The 15,000-nt window shown below is 45.5% G+C and overlaps 1 protein-coding gene across 1 annotated transcript in view; it reads left to right on the top strand.

Moving 5' to 3' along the window:
• The window catches only part of glis1b (GLIS family zinc finger 1b), a 104,089-nt gene that overhangs the window by 26,814 nt on the left and 62,275 nt on the right, over positions 1-15,000 (top strand). Inside the window, exons 3-4 of the mRNA XM_083766645.1 lie at positions 12,528-12,705; positions 14,144-15,000. The exon at positions 14,144-15,000 is cut by the window's right edge and continues 734 nt beyond it. Coding sequence (XP_083622771.1) covers positions 12,528-12,705; positions 14,144-15,000 — 1,035 coding nt within the window. The remainder of the gene's footprint in view (positions 1-12,527; positions 12,706-14,143) is intronic.

Raw genomic sequence — 15,000 nt, 5'->3', positions numbered from 1 at the left:
GGCAGTGAATTTAAGAGAGAGGAAAAATCCAAGTCCAGTAAATAATGAAAACAGTCAGTTACAGGGAACAGTGTTTCAACAGCACTGCAGTTATTGATCAGACATCAATTAACATGATTGCTATTCATTTTGCAGGTGCAGGCCTATGTCTTCCCTATTGTGTTTATTTATTTTTCTTTTCATTCTTCACACAGCATCCGTAGTTCTCTCTGCATTCTTGCTAACACATCCTTTCACCTTTGAACATTGTTTGTCGATTAACTTCCATAGGTGCATTAGTGACAGGGTGCTACCACCAGGTGGTGACATGTGCAAGTGTAAAGTCTTAATTAAGTTAATGGACATGGACAACAGAGACCAGTGGTTTGCAGTGAGTGAGTAACTGCAGGCTTTCAATTTAGAGAATCAAATCACGAATGTTCACAGTTGTTTGAATAGCATAATTTTACTTCGTACAGTGTGTGTGTGTGTGTGTGTGTGTGTGTGTGTGTGTGTGTGTGTGTGTGTGTGTGTGTGTGTGTGTGTGTGTGTGTGTGTGTGTGTGTGTGTGTGTGTGTGTGTGTGTGTGTACACGTGAAAAGACATAAAGAGAAAGCATAGAGAGAAAGAGAGTGAAAAAGAGACACTGCATGTCTTTGTAGTGTGTGTGTGTGTGTGTGTGTGTGTGTGTGTGTGTGTGTGTGCCTGTGTGTGTGCGCATGTCCATGCAGGTGTAATATAACCTCACAGTAAGTAACGTTCTCTCTCAAGTGTGGGCTGAGATTCTCTCAGTGTTCCTCTTTTTACAGCAGTGCAATGAGTGAAGTCACCGAGCTGAGGGGGGGGGGGGTAAAAAAGTAAAAGTCTGGAATTCAAAATTAAAGTACATCAAAAACTCAAGTTTTCAATTGTATAATAATCTTTTGAAACTAGCAGATCTACAAGCCCACAGTGTGTCGCATCGCAACGCATTGTGAGCTTGTAGATCGGCTATTTTCAAATGGCCGAATTTTTCAAATACAATATTTGCCTCTGAGATGTAGTAAAAGTATTGGAAATTTAAACTAAAGTAAAAAATACCTCAACATTTTTCTTTCCACCACTGGGTGGCAAAGGGTATAGGGTAGGGTGAGGTGGGGTCACTGGAGTTTGTAGGCAGGAGGGTGGTAAAGGGTAATGGGTATAGGGTAGGGTGAGGTGGGGTCACTGGAGTTTGGAGGCAGGAGGGTGGTTCACTGCCAGCCATTTGTTTGTGTTCATGGCTGCATGCGGCCAACACTGCTGTGCTTTAAATGCCTGATGTTAGGAGGAAACGTGCTTCCCCCTGCAGCATCTGTGCTCTTCCTCCTAAAGTCAGGTTTCAACAACCACATTACCCTGACTATCAGGGAAGGGGCTGTTTGGACTATATGCAACTGATCAGTTTTTAATAAGAGGATGGTTTCTTACTACAGAATTGTATACAACTGTTTCTAGGTAGACTACATTATAAAATATGGTCTGGTTGAGTTATTGTGGTTTGCTTAGTGGTCTTTAACCGCCCTATGCATAGCCTACTTGTACAACAACTATCATTTGACAGTGCCGATCATAACTGGCCGATCACAATCGCAACATACATGTTTTGTTTTGAGCTTTATCTGCTATTTTCAAGAAACGTATTTTGACATGCACAAAATAGACACACACACACCCCTCTATGCAAATATAAAAGAGTGTACAAATGTAACTGGTTCCATTTCTAAACTCCTGAGTTACAAATGGAGAAGATAACACTGTAGATTTGACAGTGTTGTTGTTCATTGTTTCTTTAACAGCCAATGACCACGTTGTCCATAAGAACTAAAGACCTCAATGAGAATACCTATTTGATCACAACCAAAAAAAACTGCCAGAACAAACTGATTTCATCCTCATGAAAGTTCTCATGTCTGCTGGTATTAGTAATCCCACTATGAAAACACAGACATTTCTTTACCCTTAATTTAATAGACTTTTTTCTCTTCTGCCCCTTGCTCCGCACCTGTTTTAAGAGGAGCTTTCTTCCCCTAGACGCTGTTATTTTTCATTTACTTGTGCCCCCAGGTTTTTCAATCATACATCCATTACTAACCAAACAAATAAGTTCCGGGCCTATGCCGCAGACACAAATATAGACATGAGTTATGAGATTTAGAGAAGCCGGGAAAAGCTTTGGACGGTAATGTACAACATCTGTGCCGGACAGCACGCACACAACCGGAGCGTCCCGCTGCAAAGTTTCTTGTCTGCCGTCTCATGCATGTGCACGCACGCAGGCACGCACTCACTCACTCACTCACTCAAACACACACACACACACACACACACACACACACACACACACACACACACACACACACACACACGCCTCTGTCCATGGACGTGTCTCAAGAGGAAACGGAACAAGGGCAAGGGCATTTGCGGTGGGAGGGGGAATAAAACGATCATTATTAACTGTTTAAGTGCTGAATGTTGTGATTTATGGAGTCGGAGCGAGGCCAGTTGAGGTGTCACGCTGGATTTCTAAGAGCATCTGTCTTACCGTTTTGGCAGTTTGTTGTGGCCTGGGTTCATGTGTTCGCCTCGCTCCTGACATCCCGTTCCCCTCCTGAAGACCCTTTTGCTCAAAGTACAGTACATCTCTGATCACTCTCCTCCCCCTCCCCTCCGTTCTCCTCTCTCCTCCCCTTCTCTCCTTTAACCATCTATGCTGTTCGCACATCTGCTTTGCATTGAGGCCCCGCATTTCGGAAGACTTGAACACATTAAACGCTGGCACAAGCACAGTCTCACTCCAGCACTTAACACGGCGCTTAGGTGACTTAAAAGGGAGAGGCGAGAATTATAGAAAATGAAGTGTCACCGAAATAAAAAATCGCCCGAGATTACCACCAATTACACTTAATAATGCTGCAAGGGCCATCTGCTGCTCAGATGCGGGAGTCCTATTGTCCACAGAGAAGGAGAGATACCGGAGGGAGGGAGGGAGGGGGGGGGGAGGGGGGGAGAGAGAGAGAATAGAATGTGAAATAAGGCATGGTGTGATGAAGTGAGGTCCTTCCTCTAAAACTTCAGATAGAACATCACTCTTAGGGAGTGTTTTTTTATAATAAAAATGTCTGTGTATTCAGATATTTTAAGAGAAATGGACAACCAGAGCCACATTAAAACAGAATGTAGGTGAGAATAAGAGAGAAAGAAGGGCAAATTCGAAAAATGTGCTCCTCGGAGCACAGGTCTCCACCAGGCAAGTCAATCTTAGCCAAACAGGATGAAATATGAAAAATATGATAGGTCTGTGTTGAAGACATGACTATAGAGATAATGTGTTATTTGTACCAAGCAAAAAATGCCTCCTGGTGCAGCTATAACAGTCAGCCATGTGTTCATGATTTAAGCCATTTTGTCCAAAACAAAACACTCTTTCGATGCGTATCTAAGCCAATCAGGATGGAATATGAAAAATCTGATAGATCTTGATCTTGATGTCTTGATCACATGACTATAGAGATAATGTGTACTTGCTTGCGTGATGTTTAGACAACATCTGTAGGAGTAATATAACCAGTAAGACGCCCTGAGGGCAAGGTCGCACTGAAAAAACAGGTCTGGGAATGCCCATATATGGACCCTTTTTTCCTTTTTTAATTGACGTTTTCGGGCCAGGTAGGGCGTAAAATGTGTGCTAATTAGTAAGGCCAGACAGGTATCAGTCAAAAGGGAGACATCGAAGAGGAAGGACGGGTGGGGAGGATCAACAGGCCTATGTCAGATCAGGTCAGCCCCTAGCCCTCCAAGCAGAACCCAAATGCTACTGAAGTTTCTGACATTTTGACGACCCAGATAGCATTGGGTCCTGTTGCACTACTACCATGCCACCTGGTACGCACCCATTCTTAAACATAAACAACATGTTTAGCGCCTCTCCGCGCTCGGTGACGACATATTTCAGTGTGAGGCTTTCTGAATATGTAAAGTATAAGTACCCATACATCCCGCTGCGAATATCTCCTGTGGCGCGGAAGCCGTTAAGTATTTTTAATATATGTTTGCCCGATTTGGAAGCTTGGATTCTTCTCTTCCTTCCTTGTTTATTGACACCTCATTGTACCGCCTATCTGGCTAGCTAGTGGCGCTATAGCTATGACACAGCAGATCAGAGGCAGGGACATAGCCGCACAAGCCAACCGCACACCGGGAGGCGGTACAATAAACGGTAAACAAACAAGAAGAAATAAAGCGACCAAATCGGTCAAACAAAGATTAAAAATACTTAACGGCTTCCGCGCCACAGGAGATATTCGCAGCGGGATGTATAGGTACTTAAAGTTACCGAATTCAGAATAACAAAGGCAAAAAAATGCCGTCACATGGCGCAGCTTCTATTTTAGAGAGAATGATTACTTCCGCGTTCTGGAATTTCCATACGAAAATATAGTTCTGACCAGGGACCCAACATAAAACTCATCAAAATTTCAGAAAAGCTTTATGTAGGGTCCCGAGAGGGGCTAGTCAGCCCCGTATATGGAGATCTAAGGGTTTGATGAGGTCAGATCAACATGGTGTCCGTGAGGCCAGACGTAGAGTTGCTGGCCGGCTCCATATTTGCAAATCTAGGTGATGATCCAGTCTTCTCCATATATGGCTATCCAGGGCCAATGGTGCCAGAGATTAGCTGTACACATACAGACAGATACACGGACGGACGAACAGGGGCGATGGCAGAGACAATGAAGACAGAAAAAGTGCAAGAGAAGGAGAGAGCAAACGGGGCAGATAGTCGACTGAGAGAGACAGAGACATCGACACTCAACTATGCAATGATGTGGTTTGATAGTTGCAATACTATATGGACTGGAATGCTTTGTATGGTAATGCAGTCATAACTGCGTATCTTGGGATAATAGCTGTGTTGTTTCCAAGGGGGGTTAAGTTCTCCTAGATTGGAGACATGTGTCTGCTTAGCTTTATTAGTCATTTATTAGTCACCGAGATCAGGAAGGGCCTTTTTTTAGCCAAGGCACAACACTATTGAACTTGAACACCACTCTGATCATCAGCCCCTCAGGGCCGCATGAATAGGTGTACAATTACATTTCGCTGCAATTGCAACCAAACTGCCTATGACTAAACCACCACCACCACACACACACACACACTGTTCCCACTTTGAAATTCATCCAATATTATGTGAATTGTATTCAATCATCAAATTAATCACCAGCAGTGTGACCGCATAGTTCTGTTAACGAGGGAGTCACACCCTAATTATCCTAATTATAAAGTCTCTGTCCATTAATTTGTTCTGTTTCTGTCTATTGTCTTGCTCTGCAAAAGGAACAGAAATCTCCTACGGTTACCGCAGATGTTTTAATCAGCGAAGGGAAAGGATTGAAAATCACTTTCCACCGGTGGTTATGATGCATCTGATATTCTTTACGTGCTTTATGCTATTTGTGTTCCCCTGCGGCTCTCTGAGCAGCAGAAGGAAGCATGACAAATGGATGACATCAGAACAGTATAACATATTGGAGGGGAGTGATTGGAACCGCCTTTCTCCCGCCGTGGCAGAGCCAAGAAATAATCACACGTGTCCCCGCAGTTAGTCACTTCTCCAGCCGCGACCACGCGTATCCCTTTTTTATAATTACACCCCTTGTTTGAAGCCATAGTTTATGTACTCATGTGCAACAGAGCATAGTGCTCCCCTATTAATCTTACCCCGCATCTCCAACCCTGTGCAGCCCCACCACCCACCCTCCCCTGCCCCTACATAATCTTCAGTGAGCTCCTCCGTTTAGCCTCACTTTAGTGATGCTGATTGAACAGAACATACCACTTCAGATAGAAAAGGGGGCGGGCGGAGACAATAGCCATGTGATGGCAGTCATTGGATGGAACATCCCACTTTTTGATGTTCGGGGCTGGATTGTATCATTAAGTACCGTGTTATCATTCAATGGTGCATTTTGTGATTTTTCTTGTCATGGGTGATGGCGTGTAAAGAGGGGACATTACAATAGGGCCCTTCTTTGTGTGTTCATTTGTGGATGTTAATGCTGACATCAGTGGTTTGCATGTGAGGATGATCCAACACATCTGTACTGTACATGTGTCTGTATTGAACAGAATGCCTGCCTCGGGTGCTTCTGGCACCGGCATGTCTCTCTTTTTCTTTCTCTCTCTCTCTCTCTCTCTCTCTCTCTCTCTCTCGCACGCACGCACGCACACACACACAGACACACTCACTGTACCGTCTCTCTTCTTTTTCTCTCTTTTTCTCAAGCTCTCGTTTACATTCTCTTCTATTCCTCTCTCCCTCCACGCACATCAGAGACGGAGCTCTCTCCATCTCTGATATCAAGCCCTCAGAGTGGCATGCCTAATTGTGGCTGAACACTATAACAAGTGTGTGTCTCTGAACAGCGTCCATCTCCGTGTTGTCAAAACTGACTCTGTCGGGATGTGGAGTTAAAGGAGAATTCCATGCTAGAAGGCTTTCTTACCTTTATTTGTAGTTGTTACGTCCCCACCAAAGAGGTCCAGGTGTTTTTTTGTGCAAAAGCTCATTTTTGGCTATTTCCCCTACCATAAGCCCTCAATGAATTGCATTGAATTGAATGGGGCTATGGGGTGTTGTGCTAATTCGCTTATTTCCATCGATATAAGTAGTAAAGTGTGCCGCTTGGGATATTATTTACATTATGAAGAAAGGATATATACAAAAAATATATAATTTTGAGCGATGGAAATAAGCGAATTAGCACAGCACCCCATAGCCCTATTCAATTCCCATTCAATGCAATGCAATTCATTGAGGGCTTATGGTAGGGGAAATAGCCAATAACACCTGGACCTCTTTGGTTGGAACGTAACAACTACAAAGAAAGGTAAGAAAGCCTTCTAGCATGGAATTCTCCTTTAAGTGTATTAAATCCTGTTTTGATTTGAAATCAAATTCATTTTATTTTACCTTTAACTGAATTACATGTGAGCTACTAAATTTGAATGTATTTTTTTGCACAGAAATGTACTTTGCAACCCAGCCCGCATGGCACAGTGGTTTCAGTGTTAAAACTCATTAGAGTAGAAAGTTGTGTTAACTATTTTCCACTTGCTGTACCTACAAATTGAGGAAGATGATTAGGTTAAAACTACAACAGATATTCATTTACGAGAGAGCCAGCCGTTGTTTCCCCCTCGGGGTCAAAAATCTGAAGTTCCTGCTCATTCATCAAGTACAGTTCATATCCAGAGACGATGGAATGTTAAGTATGAAGGCTACTATGAACACACAGCCGCCTTGCTCAACAGACCACCCATGGACCGTCCATATCAGGCAGGTTTGGCTCGCACGCACGCACGCACGCACGCACGCACGCACGCACGCACACACACCCATCAAACAATGTCACGGAGTGTACATGTGAAGACCTACACACACACACACACACACACACACACACACACACGTGTATAGTGTGTACACACCTCCTCTCCCTATAGTTCTCTCTCTCTTTCTCTCTGTCTCTTTCTTTCCCTCTCTATCTCTGTCCTCTCTCTCCCTCCTTCCCTCCCCCTGGCGTCCAACTCCTGATCAATCGGGGCCTTAACACACAATGAAATATTCAACGCTGAATTACCATGGCACATTCAATATAAACTGAATTTACCGCTGGGTTGCGTCCAAGCCACCATATGTGGAGAAGTCTGTTTCTGTCTCCCCGGCCAGAGCATGACTGATTCTGTTAATGTTGCAAAGCTCTAAATCACTGGAGCGCTAACATTGTACAGCATATATGCTGATCGAGGACTTTGACATCTAAAGCCCAAAGCAGAGACACCTCTGACCTCTCTATCCCTTTGTGTCCAAGTTCAATTGTTTATTTCCATAGAAACATACATACATACCTACAGTATATGAGGCATACATACTATACATGCAGAGTCATACTTACATACAGGACAGTACATACTGTACTGTACATTGAGTCAATGTGTACTGGAAATCAAATGTATTAAAATATAAATCTTCTGAAACAACACAAGGTAAACAGAAATGAACAAGTGCAATTCTGTGCAGAGTCACTGAAGCACATTGTGTTGCATTTTAATAAACAAAACATGCTTTTCAGTTTAGTTTATTGGACAATATAAAATACGAAAATATGAATCAGGTTACGCTTGTGAGAGAAAAGACTCGCTACTGGCCCCTAGAGGCCTGTACACAGGAGCCTTTATAAAGAAAACAACACCTGTACACAGGAGCCTTCACCCTTCATAAAGAAAACAACAAAGTGTACAATTAATACTTTGATAGCCTGGAAACCAGACGAATCTGCCAGTGCAAGAAAAGAAAAAGCCCTCAGCAATGTTTTGTAGTAGGGCCTCGCTCGGTTGTAAATGGTGCATTTATATACCTTTATCCAAGGTGCTTTATATAGATTGTGTATAACATTCACCCGTTTATAACGCCGATGGTTGTGGAAACCTGCATGCAGGCACCAACCTGCTCATCGGGACCAATAAGGGGTTCAGCGTTTTGCTCAAGGACACATCGACACTAACTCTGGGGGAGCCCGGGGATCGTTCTGGATGCAAAGCGTCCACTTTAACACTGAGCCACTGTCGCCCCCCTAGTTACGGGGCACCAATCAGGGCCCAGTATGCAAATATGAGGCAGTTTAATCACCAGAGGCATTTCTTTAATCTGTCCCTTGGAGATGCAGGTGTTAGATATTAGTCTGGAATCTTTGTGTGGAACCTGAGTGTCAATCATCTAATGTAATCCTCTGTGCTAGACTCCCTCTGCCAACCTAGGGAGAGCAACAGACTGACCTCATGCTTCCTTCAATGCATGAGGAGTCCAAGCCGCTTCTTTTCACCTGACAGGGGGGGGAGTTTCCCCAGTTGGACGTAGCTCGTGGAAGGAACACATTATTCCAACCAGTTCGTTTCCCCTCCATCAGGCGCCCCGACTGGCCAGGGGGAGGCAGTTTAGAGACAAGGATTACTGCATGTTTTTTTGTGAGGGTACCTACCCTAGGGGACACGGGGAGAACATGCAAACTCCACACAGAAAGGCCATTTTGCCAACCCCACCCAGGGGGTAGGCAAGGTAGGACATCATTTTGATGTCCTCCCACATGAGAGAGACCTTCTATCACTCATCCAAGATGCAATCCCCTGCTTGGCCAGGGAGATATTTCACAACCTCCAACCACAGCAGATGTAGTTATATTGTATTAACATACCATACATACAGTATGTATTCGTTAATACGTTACAGATTGCAGCTTTAATTTACCGGACCTTACAGGACCATATCTCTCCAGCTCATCTCGCTCTCCAGGCTCTGCAGAAGTGTGAGTCCATTAGAACTGATACCAGCTGTGGATGCTTTAGGAAAGACATAAACACACACACACACACACACACACACACACACACACACAAAGGTCTGATGCTTCTGCCCTGTTTAACAGTTACTGGCAGTGGTGCAGGTATTCACATAAAGGCCTCCAAATGAAGACTTGCTGGGATAACAATGGTTGTATTTCAATCTCTATAAACGGAGCAAATGGCAGGTAATCAGTGCTCCAGTGTGTGTGTGTGTGTGCGTGTGTGTGTGTGTGTGTGTGTGTGTGTGTGTGTGTGCATGTGCGTGTGTGTATTTACTGATTTCCGTGGTGTATTTTCACTGGCGACCATCCACTGTCCTACGTATTTCGAAACAGGGCAATCTGCTTTGCTGAGAGAGCATTGTCTTTTATTTGGGGTTAGATTTAGTATAGTTGTCCTGGCGCAGGCCTGTACTTTATGATAATGGTGATGTGTGTGTGTGTGTGTGTGTGTGTGTGTGTGTGACTGTGTGTGTGTGTGTGTGTGTGTGTGTGTGTGTGTGTGTGTGTGTGTGTGTGTGTGTGTGTGTGTGCGTGTGTGCGTGTGTGTGTGTGTGTGTGTGCGCGTGTGTGCGTGCGTGTGGGTGCGTGTGTGCGTGTGCGTGCGTGTTTCCCAAGCATTTATTTCTGGGGACAGTTAAGGCATAACTCAGAAAATCTGTTCCTCTGCTTTATGGTGTTGACGGCTCATCTGTGTTGTGTGTGTGTGTGACTGTGTGTGTGCGTGCGTGCGTGCGTTGTGGCTTAATTAAGAGACGTTTACTCATCTCTATCCCAACTGTATCCTGTTGTCACTATTGACCATCGTGTTCAGATTACACCATTTGCGGCCATGGAACACTTGGCTTGGCGTCCGCAGGGCCTTGAGGATGTTTGTACACAACTCTAGTTGGATACAATCGCTCTGTGGGACGCTTCGCCAACGAGCCACGAAAACAACAACACCAACACCAACAACAAAATCAGAACAATCCAGGACTCTATAAACTAAATTATTTGTATGGCCTGAAAACAGACCAATGGCATCTTACCTTCTGTTTATGTGTTTGAGTGAAACCAGCATGGCTTGTATAGCCTGCCTGCACCACTGTTTGGTTTGCCTATACACTTCCTCACCTCTCTATATGACTCTACCCCCTGCATTCTGAACCTAGATGACACGTGAATATAATATTCCACTTAACAGTACTCTAGTTAATATGGAACGATGAACTCCTCTCCTTTTCTCTTCTCGACTCAAATTGTCTTCCCTAGGGTAGGTTTGTATTCCTTCCTTCTCTCTGTGTGTTCTGTGTTTGCAGGTCCTCTGCACAATCCCTATCATTATTTGCCATCATAACTTTCATCTGACTCCCCTCAATTTCTTGGCAAACATTTGCCTCATCTTGTTTACTGATACCCTTTGCTTTCTCTATATCCTTTCCATTCTTAATCCTGTATCCATTTTGCACTATGTGACAGACGGGGGTGTTTGGGTGACTGTCTTAATAAAAGCTCATGGGGTGTGATAACATTGTCAATAACATCGTTAGCAGAAAATTGAATTTGAGAAATTGAGTTAGGCAAGTTGGAAGAGGGGACGTGTGGCCTCCTACACATGAGTAAGAGGGGATATCATCTTACCCATTGGAACCATTTTGTTTGGCCTGCTTTGACAATTCAGCTGTACATTTTGGGCCATATTCTTGAGGCAGAAATATGGTTTAGATTGAATTTCTGGGCATGAATTCGCTGTAGTATTCCTTTAAAAATTGAATAAAAATGCCTCTTTTAACGAGAGTAGTACACATGAAATGAAATATGTTGCAGCATATCAATTAAATGAGATCAGTTTTAAATTAAGAAGGCCTTACTATAGCCAATTACACACAATTCCCTCATAAAACTGATCATGTATATAAAAGAGAACATTAATCTGCACTAACCACAAACCCTATTTTATGCTTATCGAATGACAGTGTCCCGTAATCTACAAACTGAGCTGACAACGTGTCCCTTTGTGACGCATTGTGAGCGTGTAGATCCTCCACAGTGAGAGAAACTCACAGAACATTTGAAATGTGAGCTTGAAGATTGGTTATTTTTTAAAGTTTGGAAGATTTTCGCCTTTAATGACATGCCCAGGTTTTTTTTATTTATTATTATACCACGATTTTGCAACCCATTCTTTTCACCCAGTGTCAATTATCTAATGTAATCCTGGGCGCGACACTTCCTCTGCCAACCTGGGGAAGGGCAGCGGACTGACCTCATGCTTCCTTCTATGCATGAGGAGTCCAAGCTGCTTCTTTTCACATGACAGGGGAGAGTTTCCCAGGCCGGACGTAGTACGTGGAAGGAACACGTTATTCCGACCCATTTCTTTCCCCTCCATCAGAGTACCTCAGAGGTAGTTTAGAGACCAGGATTACTGCATGTTTTTTGTGAGGGTACCTACCCTAGGGGACACAGGGAGAACATGCAAACTCCACACAGAAAGGCCCTTTCGCCAAACCCTGCCTCAGGTATGGGCACTGATTGATCTGGACACATGATCATTCGCCCACCGACGACGACACTCGCAACATCATACTGTTCATGTTTAATGGTGATGAATGAATTCCTCACAACAGAGTAGTGTGCTTTCCCACAACTCAACATCACTTGCATCACTCTGTGTTGTCAGCCCAACAGTTCACCAAAGCGCATCTTCTGCCGTATATCATCACATACAGTGCACTGTCCCTTCTGCCAGCGACTATTCCTTGAGCGTTCATTACCTACTGTAATAGGATTTCAACATGTCACTGATGGAACAGTCTCTGCTGTTGAACTATTGGAGTTCTCGTGGCTGACGGCACTCCCGGGGCTGTCAATAGCTCTGTGAATCTGATCTACGTCTGCCAAGTTTTTTTAAAGCCTGAGATTGACTTTGGTTCAGTGCTCTGTTAACAAAAACAATGGCCCAGTGAGTACAACATGTCAAGTGATGAATTAGCCATGTGTTTTTGTGCATCAAAATAGCCTCATATCTGTCTACTTAAAGTACATCGAGAATTGATTGCACGCATCTGCGGAGGAGCTTGTTTAACTAGACCTATGTGAGTCCATTACCGTGACACTTTTCCACCGGCACTGTTTTTACAGTGAACGGTGCTTACTGCTTGGAGAAGGACGGTGCCAGTGACCTGGGCGGTAGTGATGGTACCCTGATGCGCTGTGGGCAGAGCCTGGTACTGCCAGCCGAGACGTACAACCACACCCTGCACTGTGAGAGACCCACACAAGACCTACATCTTCAGGACGGATCTCACCAAGACGCAAGGTAAAGCCATCTGGAGCGGCAACCTGGTTGCTGTATACATACAGCATATATTTATGTTGCTGTTGCTGTTGTTTCCTTTTGATGACGCACGACTTGTGATATCGGAAACAAAATGTGTTGCAGTCCTGTTGTGGATCAGATGACAGATGTTTGTAATCGAGAATGTTTCACCAAATCTTATAAAACGTATTGAATTATATTGACTCACATGTCACATGACAGAAAGTTCTATGCAATCTCATTTTTTCTTTTTTTTTACAGAATATAACATTTTAAGTATAGTAATTAAACTCATCTGCAGAACAGTCTTCAAGACTGCATCTTATTGGATATTTGCGGGTCATAAAAAGAGTGCAGCGACACTATCCGGTCTCAATAATGTGCGGCTTCACCTCTAACACCCCCCCCCCCCTCCCCCCCTCTCTTCCGGTTCTCAAACCCTCTATCCTCAGTCGCCCAATGGACCATAACCCTTCTACACAAAACATGTCTGAAGCGCATAGTTCAATAGGCTATACATTTGGGATTTTGTTAACCGTTTTCAACCTGGTGTCCATAATTTTGGGCATGTTCAAAAAGTAGACGAAAATGTTCAATTTTGTAGATCGGCTATTTTCACTATTTTTGTGCGACATCGTAGTGCGGCGAAGTATAAAATAGGGGTTAATTGACAACTATGGCAAAGTAGCTAACGTTTGGCATGCTGGGGACAAGGCACAAAGCTGATTCCTTCATGGGACAGTCCAGAGAAAAAGAGGGCCCTTCTCACATCACTCAGGGGCTTTGGACAAAATCCATAATGAGCCAACTGACAGGGATGATTATGTAGGAGATCACAGCGACGCATGGAGAAATCCGACCTGGCTCCCCCATTCAGCGGGGCAAAGATTCCCACCATAATACCCCCCTCCCCCTTCACAGGCTGCCATTATACCACCAAAAACAGGTGATTCCCTGTTTATTCCCCGATGTTGGGTTGGGTTTAACCCCTTTGTGTCTTCAAAGACCCTGTCAGGCCTCCCGATCTCTCTGTAGCCATGTCCCCCCCTCACTCTATTCTTAGTTATAAATGGCCATTCATTGCTTTTCCTCATGGCAGACGGGCTCATTTCATTTATTTATGAAATCATCGTTGGCCGATGTTGCATGGTCATAAGTCAGTAACATCTGTACACACGGGATGGTTTGGACTGTGTGTTCAGTTCAGTTCAGTTCCTAATAGAGACATGCTGTACCATAGCTAAAATGCTGTTATTATTCTGTTGGTTTGCTGGAGGAGGTGGGTAGATGTGGGGGTTGTGAGAAGGATGAGCTGGCCTCTATCTATCAACAGCCAGTCAACTAATAGCGCTCATATTCCCCTCAGTGTCGCCCTAATCGCATAGCACTCACACACCCCCCCCCCCCCCATCTCTGTGTATTTTCTCCCCCTCCGTAGGTCTTCCTCTGCTTTCCAGAGGTCCCTCCCGGTCGCCTCTCCCAACCCGGGCTGCGGCAGCTCCAACGGGGTCAGATCCACGCTCCCTTACCCCGTCAAACAGGAGTCCTCCATGGGCTACAAGATCTCGGCCCCGTCCACAGGTCCGGGGGTCTCTGGCACACCCCAGGCCGGATTTCATAACTGCCGTGCGGCTATGGGACTGAGGGCGGGGGTGAGGAGGGGGGACATGGTGGACGGTCCGCACGTTAGCAACAGCGGCGACTGCGTGGTGAACGGCTTGGGCAGAGCCGCTGTGTCAGGGGACGCGCCGTACCCGTTTAATAATGAAGATGGCTCCTCCCCGCTGGCTTTGTCCCCCACCGCCGGTACCCGTCATTCAGCGCGGCACCTCAGCGCCAGCAGCCTGAAGAGACTCTGCCTGTCCCTGGCCTCGCAGTCCACCTCCGCCACCGGCACCGCCAGCGCTGACATCGTGCTCGCGGCCTCCCCGTCGGCGGCCGGCGCTGCCTCGGAGGGGATCGATATCAGCGCCATCATCTGCTCCTCCTCCCCCAGTCAGATGTCGATGGTGGCCTGTGTCAACGGGCCCCGCACCAACCCCTCGCCGCCCAGCCACAGCAGCAACGCAGGCTTCTCGCCCTCTTCCTCCTCCTCCTCCTCCTCGTCCTGTTCTACTTCTCCACCCTCCGCAGCCACCTGCTCCTCCTCTGTTTCCCGGGTAGCCCCCCTCAACCCCCCGCCTCACGGCAGCCCCCAGCGGACTGCGCTACAGGAGAGCTGTCATCTGCCCTCACCTGCCACCTGCCTGTTGTCGCTCTCCTCCTCCGCCTGCTCCTCCTCCTCCTCGTCTGTGT

The sequence above is a fragment of the Protomyctophum parallelum genome, assembly GCF_964188405.1.
Source record: "Protomyctophum parallelum genome assembly, chromosome: 6".
Classification (NCBI taxonomy): Eukaryota; Metazoa; Chordata; class Actinopteri; order Myctophiformes; family Myctophidae; genus Protomyctophum; species Protomyctophum parallelum.
The sequence above is the reverse complement of the archived record's forward strand: the minus strand, read 5'-3'. Positions and strand labels throughout refer to the sequence as shown.